Below are 13,872 nucleotides of genomic sequence, written 5' to 3'. Positions count from 1 at the left end.
TCTTTTATTTTATCTTATATTATATCCGACCAGACATAGTCATAAGGTTTTTAAAAATGATTTTTTTTTTTTTAAATGTATGTTGGTCAACTATTGAAAAAATCTCACTACTTTTAACCTTGAAAATGGTGTTTAGTTCCTATTTCTTTATGCATGGATTTTAATTTTTTATACCTTGGTCCATTTTTTATTTTAACCCTCCAAATTTAACCATATACCTCAAGGATTAGGTTTTGATGTCAATATGATACTTGGTCAATACTATAACATTTTCTTTTTCAGAAATTAAAATCTTTGACATTTCTCCTTTTATTTCTCTTTTGTTTGGGTGATAATGGAAGGGACATAATGCTTAACCCGTTTGGTTATGTTTTCTAAAATTTGTTTTTAAAAACTACTTTTTAAAAAAAAAAAATTAAAATAGTTTTTAAAAACAAATTTAAAAAAACATAGTCAAATCCATGTTTTTCCTTTTTTAAAAAAAAAAATAGTAAAACAACTCATACTTATTCTTTAAAAATTATTCTTTATTTTACTGCATGTGTTTTTAAGAATTGATTTTCAAATAATAAAAATAACTTTTTATTTAAAAAAATAGAAAACTGTTTTTAAATCACACGACTAAACAAACTTTTAATTTTATCGGGTATGTCATGTTCATAGTCCAGGGCTTTTCCCCGTGATGAGATGAACATTAGGTTATAAAGGATGGTAAATACACACATCAAATCATTTTGGAAATATGAGTCATTGCTTACATAGTACATACACAACAACAATGCTTTTAGGTACATGGAATTACATGCATCTCTTCCCTTTTTATCAACTGAATATCCCCTCTACTCTCAAGTTCACTCATCACAAACCCTTCTTCATAAACCTCATACCTCATTTTTCTTCAACACCCATCTGCAAGAATGTGAAACATATATATAATGCCATAAAAAAAAAAAGAAAAGAAAAGGGATAGACACAATCAGCTTCACTGACCCATTAATTACTTACAAGTTCCCTGGGTTTGTCCATAAAGTTGTGTGGTTGAGTGCATCAGTTTTGTGTTAAAAATGATATGCTGAAATGTAATTCATTAACTGCTCCACCCTCATGGGAATTGAAAGCCTCCATTGAGAGTTGCTGCAGTGGCTCCTTTTGGTGGGTTGATGGAAATCCAGAGCAAGGAGAGTGTAATGGCGATGAGACCAGACCAGACAAACACAATTGTGGGAGTCTTCCCTCGCCTCCCCATCAACCCCTTGGCGAAAGGATACAAATGAGCCAACACCCAGAAGCTGAAGAAAGCCCCACCTATGAACTTACTCCACTGAGGGATGGCACTGTATATTGTCCTAGAAAATGCGACTGCAATCGCCAGTATATTCATCATCCCAATCACAATCGGTGGAATCATCAATGAAGTCCACTTTACAAGATACAGCTCTGCGTACATGTCTTCATTCTCATCTCCTGAAGACTTGGAAGTCAGTGTGAAAGAGATTTCAATCCCTGCAATCACTTTTAGAAGGCCTTGCACCACAGCAGCCAAGTGGGCGCTGGTTCCAGAGATGAGCCAAAACTGCTCATTCCTCCACCAATCCTCCAACCCCACTCCTGACCATTTCACCTCCAAGATGGCTAGGAGAATCAGACAAATGGATATTGTCAGCAGGTATAAAAGAAACGCTATATTTAGGGTTTGGACAATGAAGTGGCCGGAGAGAAGGGAGAGAGCGGGGAGGAAGCAGTAAACCACTAGGAACATGGACGTGAATGGGTAGATACCGACATTAAGGTAAGCCAGACGCTGGAGAAACTTGAGCCTGCGGCTGGCCAGAAAGGCATTGTTTCTAGAGAAAAAAATCTCCACGGAGCCTGTGGCCCATCGGAGCACCTGGTGGAGCCGGTCTGTGAGGTTGATCGGAGCTGAACCGCGAAAGGCGTCACGCTTGGTGATGCAGTAGACAGAGTGCCAGCCACGGTTGTGCATGCGGTAGCCTGTCACCACGTCTTCTGTGACTGAGCCGTAGATCCAACCCACCCGGTCACCCCACTCTGTTTTGTCCTCATACCTGCCATGAAAATTGCAGTTTCACTAGACATTACTAAAATCATCATCAGATAATGGTATGAATGAAACAGAAACACGTGGAAAAGCCTACCAACAAGAGATGACAGAGACGGCCTCAGCCACAGCGGAGGCATCAAGTGGCTCACGCGGCTGCCTGAGAGCACCGGGGCGGCGTCCATACTTGATGGCAGGATGATCAGCAAGGGGGCGGGCTTGGAACTCAGCAATAGGTATAGACTCAGCCAGGAGTGTAGAATTTCCAAAGCGCTTGGGCAGGAGGTTCACGTCCAGATCAGAGTCGAAATCACTTGGCCCCAAGTTTTGCATCTCAGAGCCCACCTTTTGAGCCTTGTCAGGATCCGGTGGATCAAACCCATAAAGCGCAAACCGCCTGAACATGCAGCCGGTCCCCACATAAACAGGTCCCTATTCAGCAAATAATGGTTAGCAAATAATGGATTCCTCTTAATCCTAAGTTTTATATCCATGAGAGCCTTTTGAATTAGAGCAAATCTACACTGTTAAAAGTAAATCATAACATGGAGCGATTGTGATATTCAACATCAGATTGAGGAAAAAACGTTTTTAACTCCTATTAACTTGTAGGCTCGATTTAAAGCACCTATAGACTCAATTTAAAGCCTGTTAACCATATCCTTGTTTTGAAGCCTCTTGACTTATAGACTCGATTTAAAGCTGCGGGGGATCATTGAACCCAAAGCTAACAGTATCTATGTGGTTACAATCATTACATTATAAATATACATATAGATATATATATATACCTGCACACCATCCAGGGCACGCATGTTGCCATCGAAAAACACAGTGTTGTTATTGGCATAGCGGTCGGAGGGATCAATGCCTTCGAACCTCTGAGGAAACTGAATGTAGCAGATGCTTTCACCGCCTCTATCCATCATAAAGCACATACCTTCACGCACGGCTTTGCAGTTGTAGATGTAGTGATCACAGTCCAGGTTAAGAATAAATGGGCCATTGGACAAAATTGCAGAGCATCGCACCAGGGCGTTCATGGCGCCTGCTTTCTTGTTATGATCGTAGCCTTGTCGCTTCTCACGCGACATGTACACAAACATGGGTAAGCGTATATCTACGTCGGTGAAGTCGATGATCTTGTCGTCGGCTCCTCCCATTAGCACATCACTGCTGGGTGGCTTCAGCATCACCTGTAGTATCCCTGCATGGTCACCTTTGGCGTGGTCTCTGCTAGGGACCGCCCAAGCTCCAGGCCAATGGGTACCATCAGCCATCCAGGTAGCCTTCTGGACCTTAATCGGCTCCATAGGGTCCCCTCCGCTCTCCCTCATGTGCTTCAACATCTTCATCTCCTCTCTCGCATTGAAGGCATCTGATCTTCTCCTGATCGAGTCCGGCAGGCCATTGATCCTCACCTTGAACTCGTCGTACTCCCTCTTGATCTTTCTCCTATCCTTCACAAAATCAGACCTGCTCTTGTTCTTGGTGGGGTCTCCCTTTATGCTGAAGTAGCTCTCAGGATTCCTTGGCTCAATATCATGTTTCCGGCAAAAGGGAACCCACAAATCAGCAAAGCTGCAAGCCTCCGCCATGGCCTCGAATGTGAGGAGGGCACCCCCATCGTCGGATATGTAACAAGCGATCTTCTCCACAGGATAATCAACTGCTAGGATGGAAAGAATAGTGTTGGCAGTGACGAGAGGAGGCTCTTTCTCAGGATCAGCGGTGGACACAAACATGTCCACGCCTGGGAGGTCAGAGCGGCCAGTGGGGTTGGTCGGGGAGGGCATGTCGAATTTGTCCCAGAGGGCCTGGAGGTCAGTGGAACGGTTGACGGGACATAGCTTAGGGACCTGATCCAGGATCCATGAGAAGCCAAACCACAATTCACATATCACGGACATAAACCATAACCAGATGGCGTCCTCGTTTTTATGCCTCAGTCTCCATGTCAAGAAGAAACCCAGCACCACAAATCGAACAGCAATCAGCAACCTGAGCCATTATACACGAATTTTTCTTCTTGGAATCATTACAGTTAAGTGTCCAGTAAGCTTTAACATATGTAGAATACATTGAGAAGGAAAAAGAACTAAAGGATGTCCTTGAATTTAATTAATGGTTACCTGTAAGGGCTGAGGATGGCTGCAGGGACGGGCATTTTCCTGCTGAGAGGCTTCCATGGCTTGTCCATAGTTTCTATAACACCTCCCTGGAACTCTTCATCCCTCTCGTCCCCACCATCTTGCGACCAGAATGCATTGCCATAGCCATATGTTCCCTTTGTCTCAAACAACCACCTGTTGTGATCAAACTCTCCGGTTTGGTTCCTCTTCATCACTGACATATTTCCTTTTGGGTCATCCGGAGCTGGCAATGGTAGTGCTCCACTTGAAAAGTCTGGCACATCATCATCATAGTCTCCCATCTTATATGGCTCCTTGCACCCTGGACATAAACCAGTATCCTTCAGGGCGTCCATATAGCAATCTCTGCAGATTTTGAACCTATATACAGGCAAGAAAAATAGTAACTACTCTTTCCAATAGCCAGCCAACATCAACTCTTTTTTCCATAATCTTGAAGAAACTATTGACTTGCTGCTTCCTATATAGATATTATCCGTTCTTGACCTGATAGGCATACACAACTTTAAAGCAGATACAATATCCTCCTTGTACCCAACAAAAAATAAACATATAGTCTTTGTGGGTTGAATAAGGGTTGGTAACCTAGCTGTGAGACCATTTGTAATACTAACAATATGTTTTCTTTCATACAAAGGGTGTTAGCTATGAGAGCAAAGGATATTGTGTCAGCTTTGAAGTCAGAAGGGCCTATAGGTCTAAAATGGACAATATTTATATAATTGAGAACGAGTTGCTACAAAAATATAATCAAGTTAATTAAGCCCGTGGAAAATCCATTTTGAGGGAAAATACCTGCATGCACAAGGGGTGACATCAACTCCTCTCTCATCCTTCATGACCTTGCCATCACAAGCAGGCATGGAACATGCAGAGCCCTTGGCTCCAGCCATTTGAGGATGAGTCACTTCAGATTCAATCACCTTGTCCATGAGATGGGCACGAGTCACACTATTGAACCCCCCTGTGAAAAGGGAATTCGAGACATATTGCTCTTCTGCCTTGACAGCCACAGAGGTGTCCATCGGTTGATTGTCTGGTGTTGGAGGAATGTGAACCGTGTAGTTCATGTAGTCTCCTGGTATTTCGCCAGACATATCAAGATCATCTCTGGACAGACTCACATATCTCCCACTTGAAGTTCTTCTCGCAAATTTCACAGTTTGCCCATTGGAATTACGATTGTTCTGGGAACCAGAAGACCCTCCTGGGCTACGTATGGCCTTTTTTGATGCAGTGCTTGACAGAGAGTCCATTGTCTATTCAATTTCTAAATCTTTTCAATGGCCTTTTCTTTTGTCTCCTTAACAAGATTGACATGAACACATACACCTCCAGGCTTTAAGCTTTAGTAAGCTTTAGATGATTACATTTCCTGCATATGAAGACCGATTCTTGAAGTGGCAGTCAAGGCTTCTTATTTGATGGAGACCCTAGGCTGGAAAACCACCCTATTTTGAAGCTAATTCACTGAGAAACATCGCCAGAATCCAATTTGGATGAATCACTTGGAAGAATAATGACTTGGGTTTAGAACCCACTAATCTTGATCAACAATGGCATGCGTTGTATGTTAGAAAGGAGAAGGGAAGGGAAGGGAAGGGAAAGGAATGGGTAGCCAAAAGGGTGAGAAATTGGTGATCATTGATGGAGTTTGTCCCGCCTAATGTGGGGTATGTAGAAAATTTGACTGAAGAGAGACCGAAAGAGATTATGTGGAAAGGCTTTAGAAGGTTAGAAGAATTGAAAATGAATTCGTGGTGAGAGACCAGGTCAACACATGGCCCTTTTTAGCCATGTATTTACTGGTTTCAAGGACAGCATTTGTGGAGGGGCCACAAGTGTTTGAAAACTGTCTTCTACGTCCATATTGTTTTCTGGGGTATGAGGAAAAGTGCTCATCTCATGATCAATTTTCCTCAAATCCAAAATGCTTTTTCAACGAACTTATGGTTCTGTCTATAGCTTATCACCCACGCAAATGCTTTCCTTCAGAAAATTAAGATACATATGAAGTTACTAACCATGCAAATATAGAAAACTAATTATAAATCCATCATCGATCTTTAATGGACTTGGGCTAAATCTTCAGCTAAGCCTTTATGTGGCTGTGTCTTAATGTCATATGATTAATGGTACTAGGGTGGATATATGTAATTAATTAATGGCCTTGTGAAAGCAAGTTTTAAATTACTAAATGCTAGTGTTACCTTACCTATGCTTTTGTCACATTTTCTCAAAAGTTGTTATGCCATGATCATAGAGACTCTATTTTATAGAGGGGGAATGTTGCAGTGGTCCATTTTTTGATGCTCTTGGTCACTCCAAATGGGTTGATTCCACTTATCATTGAGTAAAATTTGAACTGCTGGATCTCTAATCATAGCCAGGAGTGCTAAGTGTGAGTTGAATGAGTGCAATTGGGTAGTAAAAAGAAAAATTATTTGGCTTGAAAAAACTCAAATGGACTTGTAAATTTGGGTTGGATTTAGATTGAACCTTAATTAATTAATAACCAGCTTAACCTCAACCTAAAATCCTAGCTAATAATTAAGAATTTGAGAAAGCACGTGAATCATGGAGAGGACAAGCAGACTGAAGAGATGCAGGCAGGTTAGCATAGATTTCATAAGAACATATTCCTGCAGAAAGTCTAAATGCTCAGCCTGTAGTATCTTTGAACTGCTGCCAACACTTCTCCCAATCCCTAATACCCAACCCAACTCAACCAAGTCAACAGCCTTTTTGTAGGCTTTCTCGTCCTCTTCTAACAAAGGGATGACTATATACATATAAATCTCTCCATTGTGGAATGACCTTTTACATAGATTGAGGGCAAATTTCATGTGGCCATATCCGTCACATCAGGAAGCATCTTAATTCCACATGTGAGTCTGTACAAAAAAGGCCTGCTGTGATGCACCTAGTATAGATGATGATGACACTCAGTCTGGCCTTCAGCATCCAATGTGTTGCTTCCAGGGTTATATATAGTTCAGACAGATATGGGTTATATAGAAGTTAGATATTTTATCACATGCTGTGAATCAAACCAGTGCCCCACTGGCCAGTAAAGAGGATGGCAAAAAAAAGAATGTCATCCTCATGACAGGAAAAAGAAGCTGCTGATAGTTCAAAACCAGAAAGGCCTCAATAAAGCTTCCATTGATATATGAATGCTCTATATATTATATTGTATAAGCCTGAAGCCTTAACTTCTTGAATGAAACAACTGATGACTGGTCTGCTCTATATATATATATGTAAATATAGAACCTAGAGGCTTGTTCATCTTTATGCATAGGTTAATTGGCCTGTTACTTACAGGCTATAGATACTTCAACAATTGATCTCATGCGCACTCCATTACCCAATGAACTTATCTTCTACCTGAGTTACTGATTGAATTACAAAGAACATAATGTAAAATGCAACCTGTAGATGTTTGCTGTAATATAGGAGAAGTAGTTATAGGAGTGAGGCCAAAGTGCTTTTGCAAATGGTTTATATGTCAGCAGCGGCCAAAACAGGGTTGGGCTATGCGAGGCCAATCCCAGGCTATAGAACCCTAACTTGATCAAGCTTGGCTCTCAACACAACGCTTCGAGGCCACACAATCCATTAAACATACCTTGAATCCACATGTGAATAGACAAATTAAACTAACCAAATGCAAGCTTGCTACATAACATAATAATGGTGATCATACGGTATATGATATTCAATGTGTTCAGAAACATTTATGATAAATCTTAGGGTGTCAGACTCCTGACTCCTGTAGAATGTATAGTAGCCAGCTAGTATATAAGGCAGATATTGGCTCCATATAGAACTTCCACTACTCTCAAACATCACTGATACTGCACTATTCTCACTGTTGTATGATGGGAGCTTGTTATAATCTCACCTCATATATACAAACATGGTTGATAATACACTGCACTTCAAAATTCAACTCGGCACCAGACTTTCAATGAGAAAACTTAACAATTCACCTTCAAAATTAACAAATGAAATTCAGCTACCACATTTAGCCATTAAGGTCTTTAAAACAGCAAAGCAAAATACCTACACCCTCCCAGGCCATAATAGGGAACAAAAACAAAGACAAAATTTCAATACAGAAACAAGGATAGGTTGAAGTTTTAATATTTAACGTTTTCTTCAATTCGATTATTTAGGGTTGTTCTCATGCAATCACTTAAAAAGTTTTGCCTGAAATGCCTTCAAGAAATAAGAAAGCTGAAAGTCAGAGATTATTGTGAAAAGTTCTTGAATATTAGATTAGGTTAAGTAGAAGTCAATGACTATAGGATTATACACATTGATAATATTAGAGCTTAGGAGAATCACTAGTAGATTATTAAATGAAAAGATTAAAAGTGATCATTGATTTCTCTATATACTAGTACATCAATTAAATTCTTAACAGTACTTTTAATTAAGTTTTGTTTGTTGCTTTTGGAAAGGATTATTCTGATAGATCTTTGGTTGCTTCCAGTAGTATCTAAAGCACCAAATCACTTTAGAAGTTTTCTTTCCTAATCAAGCATGCATGTAAACATTAAGCCAAATAATCCGATAATAAACCATATATAAAATTTGTACAAACCCCACTTAGTCTCATTTGTACAAAATTAACCTGTTGATCAAGGATCAGTAGTACTCTTTCATTAATGAAATGGATAAAGTGTGGGATATAAAAAAATGAAATAAAAAAAATAAATAAAAAAGAAAAAGAAAACTCAGAGTTCAAAGAGAGGAGTAGAAGACAAGTGATCTCTCAAGTTTCAAAGGTTCAAAGTTCCAAGGACCGGCTGCATGTGTCTTCTGGGAAATGGGCATTTTTCTTTTCTGCCGCCCAAACAAGTCATAGGTGGCAAGAAGTTTTTTTACTTTTTTGCCTATCAGCAAGTGGAAGAGTTGTACAAATCTTGCTTTGCAACTGACAAGAGAACTTTCTTTTCCACCTCTGCAACCTATAGTCTGCAGACTGAGAGAATAGAGCGAGGCAAGGCAACTTAATTCCCACTTTCTCCACTTCTCATAAGAACTGATCACCTCTGTGCTTTTCCTAGGGTTATACACTAACTTTTCCTTGATGAAGAACAATAAAAAAAAAAACAGAAACAGTAATAGACATTTATTGAGTCTAACATATGCATCAGAAGTTGGGGGTATTCATTAAGAGAAAGCTAATAATTAGGGTTTCCTGTTATGAGTCACTTAGAAATTTTCATTTAGGTAATTTATCTATAAACATCCATGTATTCATATCATAATCCTGCAATCATGTTCTTTTGTCTTCACTATGTTGGGAGAAGGCATGATGAGGAAGTAAAATACATTGAAGAGGTGGGAGATGGAGTAGAAAGAGAAATGTGCATCAGAATTAATGTTCCATTGGACAATCTACAGATATTCAATAGTAAACCAGGTAAAAGAAGAAGGCCTAAAATCCCATTGTGAAGGAAAGTGGATCAACAGAAAAAATAGCAATGCAGATATGATTTGTACATGAATTTGAACTTACTGATTTTGGAAATACCCTCAAACCCCTTTGCTCCTCAGCTTCTGAAATGGATTTGCTTAGCTTAATTATCTTGCATGAAATCACAAGCTTTGTCCACTACCACCTTGTTCATGCTTTCTTTTTTTTGGTTGAGAAAGTGTTCCATTCCTTCTCTCCTTATTCTTCTTCTTCTTCTTCTTCTTCTTGCCCAATTACTTGAAAGTTGGGATACCCAGATGAAAACAAGCATTCCCCATGAATCAGAACAACAAATTAACATCCTACTACTTGGACACTGATAATCAGAATTCTAACTGATCAAGGGAATTAGGAAATACTACTAGTACTACTAAAATGGAGGCCTTGTTGCACCCCCATTCCAGCCAAATACATCACCAGGAAAAGGATAATTCCCCATATTCGGTCCCAAATTGTAAAAAGGAACACCTGCACCCGCACCTCCGCCAGCAGTGGTGGTGCTGCCGTTTCCCCCGTCACCCAATTGCCCCCCACCGCCTGTCACCCCAGAGGACTGTGAGGCTGTTGGCTGCACCTGCACTGGCGATTCCTCCTCCTCCTCCAGCGGTAATCGGTCATACACTGCATTTGCAAACGATGCCGCCATCAATAGCACCGGACCAGAAGCCACCAGTGGCCCCACCACCCTTCCTCCCACCACCTGACCCTGCCCTCCTCCTAAATATATTGTCAAGCCCCCAGCCCCCGGTGGCGCAGGTGGCGGCAGTGCTGTTCCCGTGAGAGACAGTATCTCAAACCGCCCGTGCAGCGTCACGACACTCCCGGATGGGGCAGCTGGCTGGCGCAAGGTGACGTCAGTCACAGCTCCGCCCCCGCTGAGGATGCAAACTCCACGGCCACGCCTCCTTGCATAGTTTGACACCGATTCCACTATGTCCGCGCCCGCTGAGATTTCCAGCACATGTGATCTCAGCGCATTTGGGCTGTCGCGAGTGATGATAATTGGTGGCTTGGCCTTGTTTTTGGAGCCTGGTGGACGCCCTCGAGGGCGGCGAGAGGAAGTGGTCGCTGCACCTGGACTTCCATCAGGGTCAGTTCTATCTTCGTTTTCCGGCGAGTCTCCGGAATCGTTGAGTTGGGGTGGTTGGTGTGGCTGCTGTGGTGTTCTTTCTAATTGCAATTCAGGTCTGAAGAGCTGGTGGATGTAGCGAGAACCTGCGCCTTGTTCCATGCCAGCCATTCCCACATCTACTCTCTCCCTACACTCTAATGTGGCAAAGGGATTAAGAGAGAGAGAGAGAGAGAGAGAGAGATGGTAGAATGGAAAAGCTCAACAACTTAAGCTCAACAACTGTTTCTAGTCTCCTCAGCCTCTTTCCTATCAATGTGTACACTGGTAGGAAAGCATCTCTCTCAACACTGCTTATAGGTTATTGATCTTCAAACCCAAACCCTAAAGCCAGAAAGGAAGGAGTGGCCCCATCTTCTCATTTTAATTATATTTTCCCCCTTTTCTTCAGCGTGCTAGCTGGCTAGCTACCTAGACCTTTTCACCTTCTCTAGTTGCAACTTGCAACCATTTTTTCCATCAAAACCATCAGTGGATCGTGAACTAAAAACATACAAATTCCTACCCCCAAGTGATTTTTCAATCATTAAGAGATATTAATCTGTAAAAAAGCTTAAAATAAATGTCACCAATGCCCTATCTCTAGAACATTTTCTTTACAAGAAAGAAGCTAGAAAAAAGGGGCAGGGTTACATATGGAAGGGAGACCCATTAAAAGAAGCTGGGTGATATAAAATTGAATCCCTGAAAATGAAACATCATTAGACATACTCACCAGCTTCCATTTTTTTGAGGTTCTGAAAATCAAGATTTGAATGGAGTAGACTTGAAGAAAGGATGAAGAGAGAAAGAGAGAGAGAGGGAAAGGGAAGAAGCACAAAGGTATCCATCACAGTGTTTGTGGTCCATGCCAGTACTGAAAACTACTAAATTCTTCCTACAGAAGGTTCAGAATAATTCTGTGGAAAGAGGATAGCTTTCAGACTAGGCAACTAAGGTTCTCTCATGGAGGAAAAAAAAGAAACCCATCAAAATTTCAAGCTTTTGAGACATGGGAAAGAGCCACAATTTATAATTGTAGTTTATAGGTAGAGTTGGATTGAAGCAAATAGATGAACTCAAAGAAGATAATCAATCAAGTTCGAGGTAAAACAGTGAGGTGAGAACTGGTGAAAAGGTTAATCAAGAGCACGTGAAAGACATAGATCTTGTCTGCAAATTCAATGGTGGCACCAAGGAGTCAAAGCAGCATGGGCTATACGTCCCAGTGTCAGACACGTGAGATGTGTCGGCACATTGGAACTTGCCTCACCCCCAGTCTCATCTCATCCCATTCTCTCCATGTCCACAGCCCTCTCCCTCCTCTCCTACGGGCTTTGAGGCTTTTTCTACTTTTTACTTTGTATTACCCCTTTTTCTCATTTGTTAATTTTTCTCCATTACCACGTTTTCAACAAGTTTGATGGATGATTTATATGACTTAAATTATCATTTTATCTCTATATATGTTTGACTTTCCCTAGAAAATAATATACATATATAAATATAATAGAAATTGATGATATGTTATTAGTCATGATTCCAATTGTGCATGTGAGGAATCTTAATTTTAAATTTTATCTTGTATCTGATTGCTTAAATTTAATCTTAGAAGATTAATAATAGGAGAGACAAATTAAGAATTTTTTAAGAAAAAAACTTATGAATTCAAAGAGGTCATACTACAGTTTGAAATATCAATCATTGAATTTAATATACAACCTAAATTATTAAAAAAAAAACATGCTAATATATATGCCACCTAACTTACAATATACGTTATTAATCAAGTCTGTGATTGAACGAAAGTACAATGAAACGCGATTTAGGTATAAAAAATAAAATATAAATATAAATCAATAAGATCCTTTTAATCGTATAGTCATAAATAAATAGATAATATTTTTTGACACTGTATCAAGATATGAATTTTTGATATTATAAAAAGAGTCAAATAATTTATGGGATTTTGTACTTTGATCATAATTTGATTTTACAAGTGTCTAAAGAGATTCGACAAGGGTATTGGACAATGGGACAAAAAAAAAATTTGATATTCCATGCCAAAGATTAACCCTAGTTAGGAAGCTTAAATCCTCAAATGGGGTTTAGAGGAAGATGAAGAAGAGAGTCACATGGGGAGGGGGATAGATGGGCTTTGATTAATTAAAGAAATCATGGAATATAAAGTAGGCAGAGAAGCACCTTTCTCGAGCCACCAAAAAGGTGGGCATGATTTGGTAAATAATATTATTATAAAGGATTTAATTTGTAGTTTACTAGTTAATGGAGGTATATGTCATCCATGCTTTATTCACAACCATTATCAATAAAGGGCTTAAGGCGTGCTAATCCAACTCACCCTTTCTTTCCTTCTTTCTTTCTTTGCATTTTCAGACAAAAATTATAATTAAATTAAAATTGCAAAATTATTCTATCACAATAATTTGAAATAGTGTTTATATATGGAAAAAAAAAAAAAAGTTTATCTCTTCTTATCTTCACGAATACAAAAGATGAATGTTCACCGTTAAATCGAAGATAACGTTATGATTTTGTCTGTACTTTAATCTATAGTTCTAATAAATAAATTAAAAATATTTAAATACCCTTTGTTTTCTAATTCAAATTTTGTTGTTATACATATATTTTAATATAAAGTCAAAATTTTTGCATAATGCCTTAGAATCAACCTCTATTCAAATTTAAGCTCAAATGCCACCTTCTTCCTTCCTTCCTTCCTTCCTTCTCCATATGAGACAACTAAGAAGAACCCAATATCATCCTCATAAATGAATTATAGAGCAAGATTCAATAGTCATAACTAGCTTGAATATTCTTCCTCCTCATATGCTTCAACTATAAAGAAAAACTTTCCAAGTTATGCAACAATTTGATGCCAAGGTGGGAGACCATAAAGAGCAGCACTTAACAAGTAGCTAGGGAACTAATTAATTAAAAGTGGGGAAGACCCACATGATGGTGTGTTAATTGGGTCCTTAATCAATTCAAAAGGCAATTAATCTGATATGACTTGGTGTTATATTTTCTACACAAAATG

The 13,872-nt window shown here is 39.6% G+C and overlaps 2 protein-coding genes across 3 annotated transcripts; both read right to left on the bottom strand.

Moving 5' to 3' along the window:
• Positions 1-739: 739 nt before the first annotated feature.
• LOC117910880 (cellulose synthase-like protein D4) lies at positions 740-5,815 on the bottom strand. Of its 2 annotated transcripts, XR_004650816.1 has the most exons (6): positions 5,008-5,815; positions 4,192-4,572; positions 2,851-4,060; positions 2,157-2,491; positions 1,006-2,066; positions 740-909 (listed from the first exon to the last, which is right to left on the bottom strand). XR_004650816.1 is itself a non-coding variant. In XM_034825059.1 (5 exons), the coding sequence occupies exons 1-5, from the start codon at positions 5,466-5,468 to the stop codon at positions 1,103-1,105; spliced, it is 3,351 nt and encodes a 1,116-aa protein (XP_034680950.1). In that variant the 5' UTR covers positions 5,469-5,815; the 3' UTR covers positions 740-1,102. The 2 variants fall into 2 exon arrangements, 1 of the variants encoding a protein (XP_034680950.1); XM_034825059.1 differs by having other exon boundaries at positions 740-2,066.
• A 3,636-nt stretch (positions 5,816-9,451) lies between these two features.
• LOC117910389 (AT-hook motif nuclear-localized protein 25-like) lies at positions 9,452-12,103 on the bottom strand. Its single transcript, XM_034824466.1, has one exon. It carries the CDS (start codon positions 10,941-10,943, stop codon positions 10,074-10,076), a length of 870 nt encoding a protein of 289 aa, XP_034680357.1. The 5' UTR covers positions 10,944-12,103; the 3' UTR covers positions 9,452-10,073.
• Positions 12,104-13,872: the final 1,769 nt, after the last annotated feature.

Source organism: Vitis riparia, chromosome 3 (genome assembly GCF_004353265.1).
Source record: "Vitis riparia cultivar Riparia Gloire de Montpellier isolate 1030 chromosome 3, EGFV_Vit.rip_1.0, whole genome shotgun sequence".
Lineage (NCBI taxonomy): Eukaryota > Viridiplantae > Streptophyta > Magnoliopsida > Vitales > Vitaceae > Vitis > Vitis riparia.
This window is presented reverse-complemented; position numbering and strand designations above follow the sequence as displayed.

Excerpts from the sequence above, each read along its gene's own strand:
- LOC117910389 (XM_034824466.1), bottom strand. The coding sequence starts at position 10,943 with ATGGCTGGCATGGAACAAGGCGCAGGTTCTCGCTACATCCACCAGCTC.
- LOC117910880 (XM_034825059.1), bottom strand. The coding sequence starts at position 5,468 with ATGGACTCTCTGTCAAGCACTGCATCAAAAAAGGCCATACGTAGCCCA. Across the intron at positions 4,573-5,007 it reads GTCACCCCTTGTGCATGCAG|GTTCAAAATCTGCAGAGATT; the intron begins GTATTTTCCCTC and ends GCCTGTATATAG. Across the intron at positions 2,492-2,850 it reads GTGCCCTGGATGGTGTGCAG|GGACCTGTTTATGTGGGGAC; the intron begins GTATATATATAT and ends TTTGCTGAATAG.